The 20,435-nt window shown below is 37.0% G+C and overlaps 1 protein-coding gene across 2 annotated transcripts in view; it reads right to left on the bottom strand.

The window, feature by feature from the left end:
- MTHFD2L (methylenetetrahydrofolate dehydrogenase (NADP+ dependent) 2 like) overlaps window positions 1-20,435 on the bottom strand; it is a 97,102-nt gene that overhangs the window by 61,720 nt on the left and 14,947 nt on the right. For both annotated transcript variants that reach the window (XM_075997879.1, XM_020284244.2), the window contains 2 exons: window positions 2,305-2,457; window positions 1,024-1,131 (listed from right to left, as the gene is read on the bottom strand). In XM_075997879.1, the coding sequence (XP_075853994.1) occupies window positions 1,024-1,131; window positions 2,305-2,457 (261 nt within the window). The remainder of the gene's footprint in view (window positions 1-1,023; window positions 1,132-2,304; window positions 2,458-20,435) is intronic.

Here is a 20,435-nt window from a genome sequence, read left to right on the forward strand (position 1 = left end):
GTGGTGTGTGTGCATACATGTGCGTGTGTGTGTGTGTGTGTGTGTGTGTGTGTTGTACACGAGCATGTAGGTGTCTATCACTCTGGTTAAATATTAGAAAGCAAAAACATATCTCCCCTCTTATTTGGAATTAAAGAAAACAATGAAGAACTTACTGTATCAAAGTTTAGGGGAAAAGGCTAGGGGCAGTAAATGCTAAAGAAAGTCATAAAAATCCCTAGCACATACACAGACCAATAACTACTGTATTAAGAACAGGAATGACCCACGTTAGAACAAGAGGCAGGATTTAGCAGGCAGTGCTGAGCTGAGTAGCCTGTGTCCCCTCTGCCCACGGCACTGGCTGAGGCAGCCATGAACAATGCCCCTTTATCCCTGTGCTGGATTTCCCTCCCACCCCCGGGGAGCTGCTCAGCATCTAGCTATCAGGCTGCTGAAAAAACCAAGGTCTTAGGATGATGTTCAGATGACAACCACCCGGAAAATATGGCCATATGTTCTCAAACACCATCACATTTTTCCTGGACTTTCTCAGTGACTTGGGGTGTCACTACTCCTTTCAATTCAATGACTAGTTGTCTAACCTAGATAATCAGTTAACAACTCTAAGCCTCAGCTTCCTTGTCTGTAAAAGGAACTAACTAGCTGACCTCTAAAGTACTAAGACTTTGTCATTGTAGGAATTCTATAACCAACACTCCAAGGTTTGGGTTCTTGCTTTCTATTTTTTTAGGCATGAGATTCTTATGTATCTAGTGGCTTTTCAGCTTTCTTAATGCCTACAGTGTTAATGATTTAGAGAAAGTGTATGTAGCCAGAAGAAGAAATGGGAACAAATGGGCCACATATTTTCAGTAATTCTTTTATTCACTTTCAAGGCTTTCACAGCATTAAATGAAGAATAAAGGAAACCTTTAATTGCATAAACACAAGTATGCTAAGTTGATTATCAAAAGTCTTTACTTGATGACATAAAAAGTAAGAAAACGTTAGGAGTCACAGACTCCACAAGGCCCTACCCACCTCCGGGCCGTTCGTGCTCTCCGTCGGAGTGTAGGAGCATGGCGATGGGCATCCCTACGTTCTTGGACCTTCCAGCCACAACCACGTTCTTCCCAAATGTTTCAATTCCTTAAAAACAGAGTTTGATTTAAATGCAGAATCAACAACAAGAAGAAAATTCAACATTTGAACAATCAACTGAAACATTCTTTAAAAATGTCTAATTAAATATGGATTATTATGTGGCTTGTCTATCATGTGCCCAATTCATTATTTATAAATAATTCTTATTACACTTCTTGGATTTGTCACTTCCTCTCTGATTATGTCCTCATTAAAAAAACCACAAATATTCTCAAGTTTTCTATTAAATTACTTTTGAACACTGAGATTCACATGAAGAGTGAGAAGTCCAGAGGCTTAAAACATATTAACTACTAATTATAAACTGAGCAAAGTACAATAATGTCAAACTTAACTGGCAATCAAACTTTGAGCAAAGCTGTGACAAAATGAAGTGGGGAAAAAAGGCATTTTTCAAAAAACATATACACCTTACTCCATAGTAAGGAAGTACTAAATACACTAAACTTACAAACTCAGAAGGGTGTGAACGATAAAGTCTGCAGATTTAACACTACCTCTTTTGGACTCAGTTTTTTCTAAGTAAAATGAAGAATTTAGAACTAAGATTTTTCCAAGCACTAACATTCTGAGAGTATGAGTCTAGGATCTGCTTTCCTTTGGAAATTTTCTGCATCAGTTAGAAAACAGCAGATCAGAAAGGAGGCGATGCAGACGGAACGTAAGTGACCGTGGTGACGGCAGGCAAGTCCTCAATGCACAAGGCAACCTGGAGTCAGTGGGCGCGGGGCAAGCATCTCGACACACCTAAAGAGTCTGGGAGAGCACACAGTATCTAGCACAGTGCAAGGTAAATGTTTATAATGAAAACCGAAGTCAACAGAAATTTTTCATACATGATCAGCACATTTTTTAAAGGTAAGCAAAAATCTAATACATTTTGGAAAGGTTTTCATCAAACTACTAAGTTTGTAATTTAAAAACAGGCAGACACAACTACTATTTGGAAAATTCACTCCCTGCAAGTTGCAACAGATATCTGTAACATGGCACATGGCCCTCATTTTATTTTATTTTGGGTTATTTTTTGACTTTTATAACTTTATTTTTTCTACAGACTGCAGTTTTATGGATTATCATTTTCTGTCATGCTATAGGAGGCACAAACGTTCCGTTCAGCACCTACCGCCCTCGTCCTGCAGACCCCAAGTTACCAACCTGTTCTTCTGATTATTTCCCACACAGCACTGGCAGTGGCTGGTACAAGAGAATGCTGATCAAGGCACAGCCTTCCAATGTTGATAATATGATATCCGTCTACATCTTTCTCTGGGGCGATTCCATTACATACTGTTCGTTCATCCACGTGGCCTAAAAAGTAAATAAAATTGGTCTCATTTTAAAATTGTTATTTATTTGGAACCCTGGAAAATTAAATCTAGTGACCCATAGCTATAGCCAAACAACTATGGTTCAGCTCCAAGAAAGGTCCTTTTCCTTTCCCTTTCCTTTCCTTTTTGTTCCTTTCACTTCCTTTCCGTTCTTTCCTTTATCTTTCTGTTCCGTTCATTCCCTTCCTTTCCTCCCCTCCCCTCCCCTTCCCCCTCCCCTCCCTCCCTTCCCCCCTCTCCCTCTCCTCTTCTTCCCCCTCCCTCTCCCCTCCCCTCCCCTCCCCTTCCCTCCCCTCCCTTCTTCCCTTCCCTTTCCTTTCCCTTTCTGATCCTTTCCTTTTCTTGCCACCAAAGTAGTAAGCCAAACTGCTCTTGGCTGATGGCTATAATTAACTGCTATTAGACTGTATGCTATTACAGGGGCTGAAGTGGCTGCACTTGCGGGAGGGAAAAAATTGTGAAATAAAACAGTATTGATGAGATCTGGGAACAGCCAGGTGTTATATCTTTGCCTTAGTAAGCCTGCATATTTTTAAAGGGTTTAAATCCATGCTTCTCTGATACCAGACATTCTACTATAGGGCTTCTTTCTATTAAATACTTTCAGCAATGCAGATTAAAAGGGCTTTGTTAGTGTTAATAGTCATAATACCATTAGTTCTTAGTTTCCTCTTAAATTACATAAGAAGAAAGCAAACATGAAACACACACACACACACACACACACACCCCCTCTCCCTAATGCCCTAGGACAATGAAATCCCAAGTATCATGATGGTTGGCTACATAGAAGGAAAAGAACAGTACCTGAGTAATGAACTAATCAAATGAGATATGGGATGCCAGTCATCTCGTTTTAAAAATTAAATAATAAGTGTAGAAATATAAAATAGGTTCATATTACTCTATGCAAAGTAGCTTCGGTTACCACTAACCTAACAATGAACCCATGTTCCTAATACATTGAAAACCCACGTGCCTAATATATTGCTATGTGAAAGTTTCTTTGTCTGTTACACAATGGATGCCATTTAGGCATAATTTTTTTAAGACATCAAAGTCCAAGTTCAAACTTCTCAGAGCTATGCCTTGTGTCTTTTATCTTTTGTATTCTAAAAGCGACCACAGCCACTTTACTTTAAATAGATTCAATTTACCAGCATTAGACTACCAAAACCCTTTAAATAAGCAAAAGGAGTCATATTCAAATAGAATGGGGTCTTTGGAATGGTTCCCCAATCAATAGTCTTTCATTTTCAATAATTTCTTTAATTTTATAATGTTTTAGTAGGGTAAACCTCTGTTTCCTTTGAAGCTAGATCATTATAAAGATTCTAATAAAACCTTTTATAAAAAGTGTATGTTTTATTTACTATTTGAGGACAAAAATAGTGGTTCCTTTTTAAAAAACATCTGGATGATGATGACCATGGTGATGATGATTATGAGTCACTTTTATAGTCACCTCTCACTCATGAAGAAGCTTCATGACATGAATATTTTTTACAATGAAATCAAAAGCTTTATAAAGATAAATAAAAATCATCATATTTGAAATCTCCACCTTTTAGCTAAGGCTCAAATTAGTTCATTTCTAATTTCAAAAACCTGGCTAATATACAAATATGTATACGCTGAGCGATAGATTGAAATAATTCAACAGGGCTATTTGTAGATTTTAAGAGCTATCCTCTTACCAATAAGCCTCAGCTACACTGAATTTCACCATCTGGTCAGTGCTTTCCCATTCACTAAAAACAACATTGCAGCAGTAAACAAATAATTCCTCTCACACACCAGTTGAAATACATGAGAAGAAATTGTAAACATTTGAATATTTGGAAGCCAGGACTAGAGACTGGTGATTACAGACCTGTCTACTTGTGTACTTCAACTTAGATGATAGATCACCACTTCAGAACAATTTTGTCTTAATACACTTAAGTATTAGTAGTAATAGTTTAAAAGACAGATGTATAGACATACAAGAGGTTTAACATGGAAGAGTCATAAAAACTGAGCTTATTCAGTCTAAAAGGAAATAAGTCTCATATGAGTAGATGAGAAATGTTAAGATCATAAAAATCAAGAAAACCAATTCACATATCATTTTTATGTAATTATGTGTTATCTCAGCAGTGGATTAAATCTGACATACATCCTTTGCCAGGAGAAATCCACTTTATATTATGTAGTACACAGTGTAGGGTAATAATTAACTAAAATTAGAGAGGCCTACCCCCAACTCCTAATAAGACATTTGTTAACCCTAAAATATCCCAGGAATGTACTGTTTCTTCTAGGGCCCCAAATACATTCTATTTTATTCCTAGATTACATAATACATGTCTAAGCACATGAAAAAAGCATAAAACATTTTATAGTTAATACTACCTCTTTTTATTATTTGAATAAGAGAAATATATGCATTTCATGCTTTAGACTGATGGCTACTAAAAGTCTCCTGAAAGTCTCACCCTTGGGGCACATGACTTGAAGAGAAAAAACAATCATGAGACTTAACAGCATCAATTTTCTCACAATGGTTTTAAAACATTTTTGATTCACGGAATACACTGGCAAACAATTGACCACTTAACATCTTACCCAAAGGAATACAAAACTGGCATTATTCACATTGTGTTTCCCCCCCTCTTTTTATATTTAAGATCATGAAGAAGCCATTAAATCTTGCCAGGATAAAAAAAAGTCATCAAATTAAAAAAAAAATACTACTGCAATAAAACAGCTGAGAGAATGCCTTTCAGGACCACACTGTAGAACTACCATAATGAATATATATTTTTGTAATTTGTTTGAATTGCCTCTGAACAATGAACATAAAAAAGTAAGATACAAATAAATTATTGGCTTATTTTCCACCTAAGGAGTTTTATGCTACTGTTTGAAAATATTTCCTTCAACTTCTCCCATGTCTGTTGTATAAGTGCAAGTTCATCAGCACAGTAAATAATGTGTCCTTTAGCTTGATTCTATTTTTATCTATATTCCCTTCCCTGAGTGCTCCATCCGTTTTCCAATTATCATCATCACACACTTTTCTCTCTAATCACACCAAACTATCCATTCCCCAAAGCCCTTCGTGGTAATTTTTCCATTGCTATTGCTCATGATGATTTTTTCACTAATAATTCCCTTCCTCTCAGGTTTTTCTCATCCTATTCATTCTTCAATACATCGATCAATTGCTACCTGTTTCCTTATCACAAATTGAAATGATACTTTTTCTCCTCTGCTCTCCCGCGAAACTGCTATAAAAATACTTAGCACATTAGCTCAGTTAATTGACCATGTTAATTATCTCTCACTTATGAATGTGAGCCTTTTAAGATACAGACCTTGTCTTATTAAACTGATTCACCTATAGCTGAATCAGTTGGAGAAAGCTTTCTCCATCTCAGCTGATAACAATCTCATTCTTCTGTGCTGCTTGCCAAAAAACTTGAAGTTATCCTAAATACCTCTCTTTCTTTCACATCTAACATCCAACAGATGGGAAAATCCATTGGTTCTTCCTCCACAACGTATCTAGCACCTTCACTAGTTTTACCATGTCCATGATACTACACTAGTTTGAGTGGACATTATCCTGAGGTTTTTTGTTAGATTCTAAATATATATAGAGATGTAAAGGATTGAGAATATTCAAAGCAATCTTAAAAATGAACAGAGTTATAAGGTTTATAATACTTAACTTCAAGACTTGCTATAAAGCTACAGTAATCGAGACAGTGTGGTCTTGGCATAAGAACAGACCAATATATGGAACAGAACAGAGAGCCTGGTTTTAGATTCACACTTACAAAGTTGTTTGAATTTTTGCAAAGTGCCATAGCAATTCAGTGGGAAAGGAAAGTCTTGTTCAACAAATAGTACTTGAATAACTGGACAGCCATACTGGAGGGAAAAAAGGTAACCATGATCCTTACTTCACAATATACAGAAAATTAAATGAAATTGATTATAAACCTAAACATAAAAGCCAAAACTATATAGTTTTTAGGTGAAAGCTTGAAAGAATATCCTTGTGTGCTGAGTGTAGGTAAAGATTTCCTAGAAAGAAAACAAAACAAAGAATAAAAGAAAGGTTAATAAGACTTTAGGAAAACTAAAATCTTAAGCTCATCAAAAGGCACCATTAAGAAAATAGACAGGTAAGCCAAAGACTAGGAGAAAATATTTGCAAAACTCATATTTGACAAAGCACTTGTATCCACATATATAAAATACTCCCAAAGTTTGATCATTGAAACATAAGTAATTTTAAAACATAAGCTAAATATTAATACTTAAACAGCCACTTTACAAAGGAAGATTATCAAATGGACAACATGCATGTGAAAAAATCAGAACAGTGGTTACCTAAGGGTGAGGATGAAAGGTAGGGACAGGGATTGACAGGGAAGGGAGATGACAAAACTTTCTAATTGTTGAAAATGTTGTATATTTTGGTAGGGGTTTAGGTTACTGGGAGCTTCCATTTTTTCTGATTTGCCTGGAAAGCTTTTCCCCAAAATGTATGGACTAGTACACTTAAGATGTGTGGATTTCAAAACATGTATGTTTCACATAAAAACATAAATATTGAACTGTAGTTAATGATATGCACACTGAAGTTTTAGGGGCACATTAAATGTCCTTACTTTTTTTTTTTTTTTTTTTTTTTGAGACAGAGTCTCACTTTGTTGCCCAGGCTAGAGTGAGTGCCGTGGCGTCAGCCTAGCTCACAGCAACCTCAAACTCCTGGGCTCAAGCGATCCTGCTGCCTCAGACTCCCGAGTAGCTGGGACTACAGGCATACACCACCATGCCCGGCTGATTTTTTCTATATATTAGTTGGCCAATTAATTTCTTTCTATTTATAGTAGAGACGGGGTCTCGCTCTTGCTCAGGCTGGTTTCGAACTCCTGACCTCGAGCAATCCTCCTGCCTCAGCCTCCCAGAGTGCTAGGTTTACAGGCGTGAGCCACCGTGCCCAGCCTGTCCTTACTTTTAAATGCTTCAAAAACAAGATGGATTGATGAATGAATACATGGATAAGCATGTAACAAAGCAAATATACCAAAATGTTAACTATAAAATCTAGTTTGAGGACATATGGATGTTTATTGTACCATTATTTTAATTTTTCTTTAATAAAATGTTGGGGGAAGGGACAAAAATACAACCTGTCTTCTAACATCCTGATCAATCTTAACATGCTCTACTTTTTCTTTTTTCCCATAGTATATCGACTTCTAATAAATATAATTGCTTTTTTTTTTTTTTTTTTTTTTGAGACAGAGTCTCACTTTGTTGCCCAGGCTAGAGTGAGTGCCGTGGCGTCAGCCTAGCTCACAGCAACCTCAAACTCCTGGGCTTGAGTGATCCTTCTGCCTCAGCCTCCCGAGTAGCTGGGACTACAGGCATGCACCACCATGCCTGGCTAATTTTTTTATGTATATATCAGTTGGCCAATTAATTTCTTTCTATTTATAGTAGAGACGGGGTCTCGCTCTTGCTCAGGCTGGTTTTGAACTCCTGACCTTGAGCAATCTGCCCGCCTCGCCCTCCCAAGAGCTAGGATTACAGGCGTGAGCCACAGCGCCCGGCCTATAATTGCTTTTTTATCATGTTTATTTTTTATTGCCTGTCTTTCCTTCTACTCTACAAGGGCAAGAATTTTTGTCTTTTTTTTTTCTTTTACTGATGTACCCTAGCACAAAGAACAGTGCATGGAATATAGGAGGCACTCAATAAATATTTATTGAATAAATAACTACTATTAAACCTAACTTACAGATGAAGAAACTGAGACAAAATTAGTGGGCAACTGGAAATAATTAGAAGAATGGGCTACCATAAGGAAAAGATAACTGATTGTTCTAAATCTCCTGACATCCTTCTTTTAAAAAACAAAGGTGGGTTTCATTAAAATAATGTTTTGTTGATAGTTTTGCATCTACATTATTGGATATCTGGTACTATTATTTCCTCTGATACAAATTTAAGGTAACAGATTCATACTGGTTGTTGTTCATTTCTTCCTTTTAGTATTTTAAAAATAAAAAGTTTCCAGGCAAAGCTTTACACTAATAGGTTAAGGTCCACCCTCTAAGACTGTGTACAATGCCCTAGAAATTCATTCATTTATTCACTCAACAAAATATTTACTGAATGTCTACCATGTGCCAAGTAGAGGTTTAGGATATATAAGTGAGCCACATGGACAAAATTCTTGTTCTCTGGAATTTACATTCTAACGGAATAAATGTCTGCCTAATCGAACTATTTAGCTATAGTCTCTTAATGGGTTAATTATTTTCTAGGAGTAAATGAGAGAGATACTTTTGGAAGCTACAGTCACTGTTCTCAAAGCCAAAAAATATTTAAGTTACACCCTCTGGGTTCACCCTCAAGATTTCAAGACGGAAAATATCTACCAGGTACCTACCACTTGCCCAATATCATTTAAGAGCTGTTTCATCATTGAGGGGTGAGGGGACAGAAAAGGGATGGGAAGTGACTCTGATCTCACCAAGTTACTCCACCCCCAAATTGGAGAATATACAGGGGAGCTTGGAGGTGGAGTGGGAGGTGTTCTCTAGGCCAGAAAGGGGTGGGTCTGGCTCTCCACCCTTCCTGAGCCTCCCTCTCGTACAGACTGTGTAGGGTGTCCCCAGACAGGCGTACTTCACAGGATGTAAAAAAAATTAATGAACTTGGAACCTACACATGATGGAAAGGTTGCCAACCTTTGCCCTATATGATTCTCTTGAGTGAGCTGAAGAGGACCTGGAGACCATAAAATTGCCTTATTCTCTTAAGCAGTATTGAAGACATCCTGGTTTATTAAACCCTTGGTTTCCTAGATACTACACACACTAACTTCTGTCAAACACACAGCACTGCCCTCAAAACAGAGCATATTCTATGGAAGAAAACACTCAGATAAGTGAGTGTCTATCTATTCTAATAAGCATCTTTTAAATGTCCATCCTAATAAGCATCTTTTAAACACACAAGGGAAAAGAGCAGATGCTTTGGGGACCTTGCTTGCAAAGTTCCCAAGGACAGTAACTCAGTTTCAGATTGTTTTCTAACTACTCTTTTCCCCTAGTGCCTAGCACAGAGTTATATGCAGATTGGATTCTAGGTAAATATTTGTTGATGTGGCAAATGAATGAAGAGGGTCAGAGAGCTATAAAATAAACAGATCTTTTTAAAGACTTTCTATAAGGAAATACCTATTTTTCAAAAGGCCTTTTGATTTTGGTTAACACTTTGTTAGCATTTCAAGCTGAATATTCTCCAAAACAGATCAGTGTATCATAGTAATGGGAAGAAAAAGATGAAAAATAAAAGAAGTAACTACTGTGGTTAAAGAAATTCCTGAATTTGAAGATATTGAGAAGTCAGTCATCCCACGTTAGATGATATAAGTTTGTGATAGCTACTGCTTTGAGCGCTATACATAATTCTATAGATTTATAGACTAAAAGAACTCTGGGATGGTTTCCATCTGGGTATGAATGGGGAGAGACATAAACAGCTACAGAGATCAACCAATCCTACTAATACGTAAATAATATCTCAATGATTTTCTCAGCTTCTAGAATAAACGATTAACCTTTAAAATAACAAGTAAGCAAACAAAAACACTGCTTGTTCAATGCTGCCATCATGTGGTCAACATATGCCACAGGCAGAAGAGTTGTCTTCCATTTTTCTTCCTGTTCATAAATTCTTTGATAACAAATTACCTATGAGATTCTTTCTTTTTTAGAGGTGGATAAATGATGGTAATAAATGATGGATAAATGGACCCATGGATAAATGGATTTAAAGGTGGATAAATGACGGTAAGAATGACTTTGTTTCTGAGTGAACACACAAATTATGTCAAAAATAATTTGTGGCCAGGCGTGGTGGCTCACGCCTGTAATCCTAGCACTCTGGGAGGCCAAGGCCGGCTGACTGCTCAAGGTCAGGAGTTCGAAACCAGCCTGAGCAAGAGCGAGACCCTGTCTCTACTAAAAATAGAAAGAAATTAATTGGCCAACTAAAACTATATAGAAAAAATTAGCCGGGCATGGTGGCGCATGCTCGTAGTCCCAGCTACTCAGGAGGCTGAGGCAGGAGGATCACTTGAGCCCAGGAGTTTGAGGTTGCTGTGAGCTAGGCTAATGCCAGGGCACTCACTCTAGCCTGGGCAACAAAGTGAGACTCTGTCTCAAATAATAATAATAATAATAATAATTTGAAGCAAAATATTTCATTTGAAAAATCTGGTCTTTTTTCTTTGAAGGAAACTCAAAAGCAGAAATTGGATTACTCATAATTCATGGCTTGTGACACAATCTCAATATTGGTTCAAAAACAAGAAAATTTTAATTAACTAGTTTTTTTCATAATAAATGAGGCATATGCAAATCCACTACTCAAAACAAAAGTTATGGCTTGACAATTATCTATATTTAACTATATAATCCCATTATAATGAGAATTATATAACTATATAATCCCATATAATCTCAACTATATAAACCCATTAACCAATCCCCTTTCCTGCTCCAATCTGATGTAAACTTGATCCTGAATCCTGTGCGCATCATTCTTTTGAATTCTTTTTTATATCATTTTTATTGTATTTATTTATATTCCTAATAGATTCAGTTTTTTAAAAAACAGCTTTACAGAAGAATATTTGAATATAACAGACTGCATATATTTAAAATGTACAATTGGAAAAGCTTTGACATATGTGTATACTGGTAAAACCAGCACTACGATCAAGATAATGAACACATCTACTACCCTGAAAAGTTTCCTCATACCTACCATGTCGTCCTTTTGAAGGGAATAAAAATATTTTACCCCAAAATATGTTTCTTTGACTTATTTTGAGATGGCTGTCAGAGGGCCAGCAAACAGAAGTGACCCCACAAAGCTGTCTTTTGGGGGAAAATTTACATCTACAGAGAATCTGCATTAGTGCAGCCAGACCTGCCCATGTCTGGATCTAGGAAAGATTAACTGAGAGTCTGACACTTTTAAAGAAAAGTCGGAAAGGAAATATTTACCATCTATTCTCTCTGATGGCTGCCCTCTGTGGGGTTGCAGCTATGTAACAGGACCACCTCTGCTAGCCAAGGCTCTTTTCTCTCCCTCCCATAACCTGTCTTGCCACAAAACCTGATTTACCACCATAACCTGTTTGGGGCCATGCTGAGCCTGCATTCTTTCTGTTACCTCAAGATGGTAAATAGCTTCTGCACTGCACTGTGGGTTGGGTTTTCATTCTGAAGGCTCCCATGTGTACATGTCAAGTAAGGCTGCGTGCCTTCTCTCCTATTAATCTGCCTCATGTCAGTGATTTTCAGCAAACCTTCAGAGGGTCAAGGAGATCTTGGCCCCTACATTTTCCTCCCATCCTTTCCTATCATCCCCAACCAACTATAAACACTGCTGTAGACTGAATTATATCCCTCCCAAATTCATATGCTGAAGCCCTAACCCTTAATATGATGGTATTTGGAGACATATTTAGATGAAGTCATTAGGGTGGAGCTCTAGTGACATGTTCAGTGACCTTGTAAGACGAGACACCAGACAGCTTGCTGGCTCTTTCCAGCAAGTGAGGACACAGCGAGAAGCCTCCATCTGCAAGCTAGGAAGAGACCTCTCACCAGCATCCAACCGTGCTGGAGCCCCGAGCTCAGATTTTCAGTCTCCAGAACTGTGAGAAAATAAATTTATGTTGTTCAAGCCACCCATTCTATGGCATTTTCTTATGACAGTTCAAGCAGACTAATGCATCATTGATCTGCTATCATTATATGTTAGTTTGTATTTCATAGAATTTTACACAAACGGAATCATAGAGTATATACCCCTATTTGTCTAGATGCTTTCATTCAGCATAATTATTTGGAGATACATACATGCTATAGCATGCGTCAATATTTAATTCTTTTTTATTGCTGAGTAGTAGTCCATTGTATGAATATACCACAGTTTATTTACATTTATCCATTCATCTGTTGGTGGACATTTAGGTTATTTCTACTTTTTGGCTATTAGAAATAAAACTTCTATGAACACTAATATTCAAGTCTTTGTATGGATATATGTTTCCTTTTCTTTTGAGTAAATAGGCATGGAATAACTGGACCAAATTTATATGTATATATATATATATATACACATATATAATTATAATATTATATATAATATTATATATGTCATTAATATCTTAAGATAATACCAGACTATTTTCCAAAGCACACCATTTACATTCCCACTGGCAGAATATGAGTGCTACTGTCTCTCCACATTTTTGCCAGTGGGTCAGTTGTCTTTAATTACAGTCATTCTAAAAGGTTTAGAGTAATATCTTAATACTTTTCATTTTAATTTCCCTAATGACTAATGATGTTAAGAATCTATAAATGTGCTTATTTTACCACTTGCATTTCTTCTTTGGTGAAGTGTCTGTTCAAATCTTTTGGCCATTTTTGGTATTTACTCTGCTTGATATCCTCTGTGGTTTGCTGTCTCTCATTGATTTTAGAAAGCATCAGCCATGATTGCTTCAAATATTTTCCTGTCCTATTCTCTCTTGTCCTTCTGGTATTCCAAGTACAGCAAGAATTTTTTTTCTTCAAATGAAAAATCCAGTTTTAGAGAAATACACATATCTCTATGCTAGTTAGCTCAATATCCACATTTCTATGTCAATTACTAGAATATTTTATTTTTGTTAAATCTGGACAGTTAACTCCAACTCTTCTAACTTGCCCACTTTAGATTCTATCTTTTCATTCTATACTTCATTCTCATTTCCTTGTTCAATTCCTTTACATAAATAGGAAGATTGTTAATCCTCAAAGGCTTCAAACTAGATAATTGAAGGAACACTTGAAAAACTATTTCAGAAAAAGATAAGATACAGTAAGTCTTCCCAAGCTACCTAATTGAGATTCAGAAGTAAATGAGAAGTAGACTTCTCATAAAACAAGCAAATACAAAGTGGTGAGCAAGCAACCTTCTTGATGCTTGCCTTGGAGTTTCTGTTGCGGGGCCGTTACCATGGTAGAAAGGATGCTATATTTGGTTCTCCTGACAATGCTCTCCTACCCACTGCTTCTGTGAACTTACACAGGTTACTCAGTTTACTCACTTTCCTTAACTATAAACCACAGATAAAAATCACACCTGCTGGTAAGGGTTGTTGTGAGTGTTAAATTATTGTATATAAAGCACTTTAGTACAGTCCCTGAACTACTAAATAGTAAATATTTGCCATTACTGGTACAAGTATCAGTTGTTGTCATGGAGCAGTAGTGGTAAAACACCACATTAAAATTTCATTGATTATTGGTTTTTTTATTTTTTCTCCTTTTATTTCATCATATTATGGGGGTACAAATATTGTTAGGGTTTCATATATTGCCCCTGCCACCCATCCCCCCATGCCAAAGCTTCAAGTGTGTCCAACCCCTAGGTGGCGTGCACCACACCCGTTATGTAAGTACACACCCTTGCCCCCTCCCACCTGCCCACCACCCTATAAAACTTCTTTTTTTGACATTTTGGTTACATTGTATATCTTTGCCTCTCCCTAAGAAGGGTTAGAGGTATTGATTATTGTTTTTGAGGCTTAGATCTAAATGCTTTTAAACAGTTCATATAATTCAAACCCTCTTAAGCCAAATTCACCCTGCACCAAATCCAAAGTATAAGAAATATTTTTAGAAAAATTCCAGTATGATTCAAGCTTGTGGATATCATAATTTTCCTTTTATTACTTTAGTGTGAAAAGAATGTCATTGGTTCCCAGGTTTAAAAGATCATTTTTCTACTATTTTCTTTTTACTACAACTGAATACAAGCTAAAAGCAAATTAAATGCCCATTTAGGAGAATAAAAAAGAATATAACATGAATAAAAGACATCTTTCTGGCCGGGCGCGGTGGCTCACGCCTGTAATCCTAGCACTCTGGGAGGCCGAGGCAGGCAGATTGCTCGAGGTTAGTAGTTCGAAACCAGCCTGAGCAAGAGTGAGACCCTGTCTCTACTATAAATAGAAATAAATTAATTGGCCAACCTATATATATAGAAAAAATTAGCCAGGCATGGTGGCGCATGCCTGTAGTCCCAGCTACTCGGGAGGCTGAGGCAGTAGGATCACTTGAGCCCAGGAGTTTGAGGTTGCTGTGAGTGAGGCTGACGCCAGGGCACTCTAGCCCGGGCAACAGAGTGAGACTCTGACTCAAAAAAAAAAAAAAAGACATCTTTCTCTCCTTTACAAAATGATCCCTTATTGATAGAGACAGATTCTATGCATAGTAATGGCAGGTGAAGAGAAGCATGCACATATGGTCATTTTATTTCTCCCTAGCTTTAGCTTTACAACGTTTAAGGTACATATACTTTATGATTTCCTACTTTAATCAATTTTTTCTATTAACTAACTATACACAAACTATATACTATATATATACAAATAAGTAGTATAAAAGGTTGATCTTTTTCTCTAATTTTACAAACAGGATATTAAGACAAAGTTAAGTGACAATAAGTCATAAAGCCAGATTATAAACTTAAACTGTATATATCTGCATCTGCATGGTATCTCCTGCTAGCAAGAATGGACCACTGCGCAATCATAAAAATAAAACAAAGGCTGTTTCAGGAGGACTAGTACATTTAACATATTTCTTTAATCTCACTGCTATCATTTTTTAAATTCATGGAAAAGAAATTGTAAATAAAGATAGAAATACCATTATTGATCAAAGTAAAACCATAAAAACTAGAGGTTACAAAGTTGGACGCAGGGGGACAGGATAGATCATCGAATTCTAGTCAAGATGACGGTTACTTGCAGTAGGAACCTGTATGTGAATGTTTAAAATGTATGTGCTTATGTCGTGCCTTGCTCTGTCTGAGAGGCAGCATAATGTAACGTGAAGGTAAAGAGGCAGACTCTGGAATCTGACAGCCTGGGTTTGGGTCTTGGCTCTACTGTTTGCTAACCAGCAAGACTGGTTACTTCGCTAACCTCTGTGTTTCAGTCCCCCTACCTGTAAAATGAAGATAATTCCTACCACATAAAGGTGTTCTGGGATTAAATAAAATAATCTCTATAAAGCAGCACCTGCCACACAGCAAGCACACATTACTCACTAGTTAACAGGGATACGCTGGTGAGGGTACTAACGCAACATTAAGAGTATTGGCATGGGAGCCAGTCTGCCTGGATCCAAATTCCAGCGCAATTACTTCGCAGCTCTGTGAACTTGGAGAAAGTTACTTAACCTCTCTGTGCCTCAAATTCCTCATCAGTAAAATATATATAAATAGCTCCAACTTCACAAGATTATTGAGAGGATTCATTGAGTTAACAAAGGTAAAGTGCCTAACCTATACAAATGCCTTATGTAATCACCGTTAGATAATATTGTTTTGTATATTATTGGCTTTTCAGCTACATAGAAAACTTCCTTTTCTCACAGTATCGAGGCATTTGTTATAACCACGGTCCTTTTGGCTCTAAGCTTCTCTCTGAAATGAACACAGGACTCAAGCAATTTAGTCTCTAGTACAGATAGATCGCCAGTGCCATCTAGTGGGGAGGAATGTTACTGATAAAGGGGTAAAATTTCTACAGATAATAAATTTGATTTTATTAAGACAAACTAAAGCTAATGTAGTTAGAAATCTGTGACAAATTAAATATAATGTAGGTTAAAAACTGACTTTTTATTTCTTAATAGACTAATAAAAATTGTATCTAATTGTGGTATATAACATGTTTTGATATATGTCATACATTGTGGAATGGCAAAATCCACATTAAAAACTGATAAATTAATTTTAAAATAAATGAGTAAAACATATTGCATATTTTTTATTATTTTTTAAATTTCAAAATATTATTATAATTAGGGGGTACAAATGTTTTTGTTATATGAATATCTTGTATAATGCTTACGTCTTGGCTTTTGGTGTGCCCATCACCAGAATTGTGTTCATTGTACCCAATAGATAAGTTTTTAGTCCAAACACCCCTTAAAGACCTCTTCTCTCTTTGGTTTCTCATGTCCTTTATGTCACTTTGTGTCTGTGTACTCATCTATTAGCTCCCGCTTATTTGTGAGAACATATGATGTTTGGTTTTCCATTCCTGAGATATTTCACTTAGGATAATGGTCTCCAGTTCATTCCACATTGCTGGAAATGACATTTTATTCCATTTTATGGTACTTTTAGGATAAGTACCACTTCTTTGTAGGTCTGGTAGAATTTGGCTGTGAAACTATCTAGTCCAGTTTTTTTTTTTTTTTCTGGTCAAGAGAATTTTTATTACTGCTTCAATCTTGCTTCTCATTATTGGTCTGTTTAGGAGTTCTATTTCTTCCTGATTCTGGCTTGGGAGGTTGTGTGTTTCCAAGAATTAATCCATTTCTTCTAGGTTTTCTAGTTTGTTTATACAGAGGTTTTTGTAGTATTCACAGATGATATTCTGCATTTCTGCAGTATTAGTTGTAATGTCTCCTTTTTCACTTCTGACTGCAGTTTTTTGAGTCTGTTCTGTTCTATTCCTGGTTAATCAGGCTAGTGGTCTAACAATTTTGTTCATCTTTTCAAAGAACCAACTTCTTGTTTCATTGACTCCTTTATATTTTTTGTTTGTTTCCATTTCATTTAATTCTGTTTTGAGCTTTGTTATTTCTTTTCTTCTGCTGGCTTTGGGTTTGATTTATTCTTCCTCTTCTAGTTACTTGAAATATAGCATTAGGTTGTTAATTTGTGACCTTTCTGTCCTTTTGATGTAAGCATTTAAAGCTATGAACTTTCCCCTTAGGGCTGATTTTGCTGTATCCCACAGATTTTGAAAGCTTGTTTCTCCTTTGTCATTCAGTTTGAGGAATCTTTTCATTTGCATCTTAATTTCATCATTGACCCAATGATCATTCAGCAGCAGGTTGGTTAATTTATATGATTTTATGTAGATTTGAGAATTTCTCTTAGAACTGATTTCTAATTTTATTCCACTGTGTTCTGAGAAGATACATGGTATGATTACGATTTTCTTTTAATTTTCTGAGACTTGTTTTGTGGCCTAAGATATGATCAATTTTGAAAATGTCCCATGTGCTGATGAGAAAAATGTATATTCAGTAGTTTTGGCATACAAAGTTCTGTAAATATCTGTTAGATCCATTTGTTCTAGGATCCTATTTAAGACCAGTGTTTCTTTATTCATTTCTTCTTCGATGAACTATCCAGTTCTGTCAGTGGTATGCTGAAGTCCACAACTATTAAGATACTATTGTTTATTTCTTTGATTAGATCTAGAATAATTTGCTTTATGAAACTGAGAACGCCTGTATTAGGTGCATATATATTTATGATTGTTATGTCTTCTCGTTGAATTGCTCCCTTTATCATTATATCATGACCATCTTTGTATTTTTTTACCATTGTTAATTTAAAGTCTATTTCATCTGATATGAGAATGGCTACACCTGCTTGCTTTTGGTTTTCATTTGCATGGAATATTATTTGCTATCCCAATTCCTTGAGTGTGTGTGAATCCTTGTGCTTTAGATGTGTTTCTTAGAGACAGATAAGACTTGGGTGTGTTTTTTCATTCATTCAGCCAATCTATGTCTTTTAAGTGAGGCATTCAGACTGTTAACATTGAGAGTTCATATTGATATGTGGGATTATGTTCTGTTCTGGATGTTGGATAATAGCTTAATGTTTTGTGTTCCCTCTTCTGCCATTGTTTTATAAGAGCTGTGAGTTATAAATTGTGCTGTTCCATGTATAATGCACTTTTAAGCATTACCTATAGGGCGGGTCTAGCAGTGACAAATTCCCTTAGTGTTTGCTTGTCTGGGAAAGACTTTATTTCTCCTTCATTTGTGATATTTAGTTTATCAGGATACAAAAGTATTGGCAGGCAGTTTTTTCTGTTTAAGGAGAATAAAGATAGGACCCCTATTCCTATCTGGCTTGTAAGCTTTCCCTTGAGAAGTCTGCTGGTTTTCCATTGTTAAGTTACTTGATGTTTTCACCTCACAGATTGTTTGTGTTTATTTTAGTCAGTCTGATGACTATGTCTTGGTGAAACTGTTTTTGCAATGCATCTCCCAGGTGTTTATTGAGCTTCTTGTATCTGCATGTCTAAATCTTCTGCAAGACCAGGGAAGTTTCCCTCAATTATTCCCTCAAATAAATTTTCCAGGCCTTCTGCTTTTTCCTCTTCACCCTCATAGATGCCTATGATTCTTATATTTGGTCATTTTACAGAATCCCATATTTTTCACAGACTTTGTTTGTTTCTCCTGATTCTTTGTACTGTATTTTTGACTCACTGGGTTAATTCAAGAGAGTTGTCTTCAAGCTCTGAAATTCTTTCTTCTGCATGGCTTAGTCTATTAATAAAACTTTCTACCGTGTTTTACATTTCCCTAAATGAATTTTTCATTTCCAAAATTTTTTTTCTTTAACATATCTATCTCCTTAGTAAATTTTTCATTTGTTTCCTGAATTGTTTTTCTGGTTTGAGTTGGTTTTCCATTTTCTCTTGGATTCCATAGCTTCCTTACAATCTATATTTAGAATTGTCATTTCAGATCTCATTTTGGTTGGGATCCACTGCTAGAAAACTGTTGTGCTCCTTTAGGGGTGTCCTTTTACTTTGATTTTTCATGCTTCTGGAGATCTTGCAGTGATTTCTTTTCATCTGAAGTAGCTGCTATTTATTTATTTATTTATTTGGATTTTATTGTTTAGATGGGGCCTTTTTTTTAAGCCCCTCATTCTTAAGGGTGTGTCTGTAGCATATTTTGGATAAGAACCTTAGGCTTTGCTTGTGGGTCCTTTGATGGGGTTTAGGTTCTGGAATGATAGGTTATAGATATTCTTATAGTGGTGTTTTTCTCAGTTGGTAGTTATTTGTAGGCTATAGCAATGGTATACTATGTGCATGGGCAAATTTCCTGTTTATTGTTGACAAGGGAAGATGGAGGTCTTTGAAATCCTTTCTTTCCCCAGTCCTGTGGTCTTAACAGTGTGAATTACACTGGAACACCCAGTTTAATCTCCAAGACAGTAGGTGGTGTTTGTAAGAAACAGCCACACCCTATATGACTGAGTCAGTAAATGCTGTAAAAGGCTCCTCAAGCTGTTCTCTTTTCCAGTAGTTGGCACTTGCAGAAAAGAGCCAGATACAGTGCTGTGTTTTGGGACCCATGACAAGCTCTAGTCCATTAGGAGAAGCACTTGAATGCCCCAGGTGGTAGGCAGGGTCCTAGAGCTCCCAGGGGACTCCTAATCTCTACCACAGCAGAGGTGAGTGGAGGAGAAGAGCTGGGCAGGACTGGGTTAGGTGAGCTCACCTTCAGGCTCCACAAAGGCAGGCATAAGAGCTGTCTGGGTGGGAGTCAAGGGTCAGCTCCCAGGCCACTAGGAAAAAACACCAGGGAAGGGCTGACATGGCCCCACCAAGCCAGAGGTCTCCATTGACAGACTGGCTATCAGGAGTGGGTTTCACTCTTCTCCCTCCTCCCTGTCCTAAGATCTCCTTCTGGTGTCTGGCTGCAAGCAGATGCTCAAACTAGCTCAGCTCATCAGTTATGGTGCCATGGGCTGGGAGCTTCCCTGCCTGAGACCCCCCCCCCCACCATACTGACAGCATGCCTTGCATGTAGGGGGAGGGATGCTCCACCAGTGGTGTTGCAGCTCAGACCCACACTGCACTCTCCTTTCAGTTCTGTCCACACAGTCTCCCCTGTCAGCCAAGATTCATTAATAAATCTCTCTGTGCCTCTGAGCAACACGATTGAGTCCTGGAGGTATGAGATCTGGCCTGTGGACCTGTACTCTGGTCCCCCAAGTTCAATCCCTGACTGTACCAGGGAGAAGTGTGCTGGTCTCAAG

The sequence above is a fragment of the Microcebus murinus genome, chromosome 26, assembly GCF_040939455.1.
Source record: "Microcebus murinus isolate Inina chromosome 26, M.murinus_Inina_mat1.0, whole genome shotgun sequence".
Lineage (NCBI taxonomy): Eukaryota > Metazoa > Chordata > Mammalia > Primates > Cheirogaleidae > Microcebus > Microcebus murinus.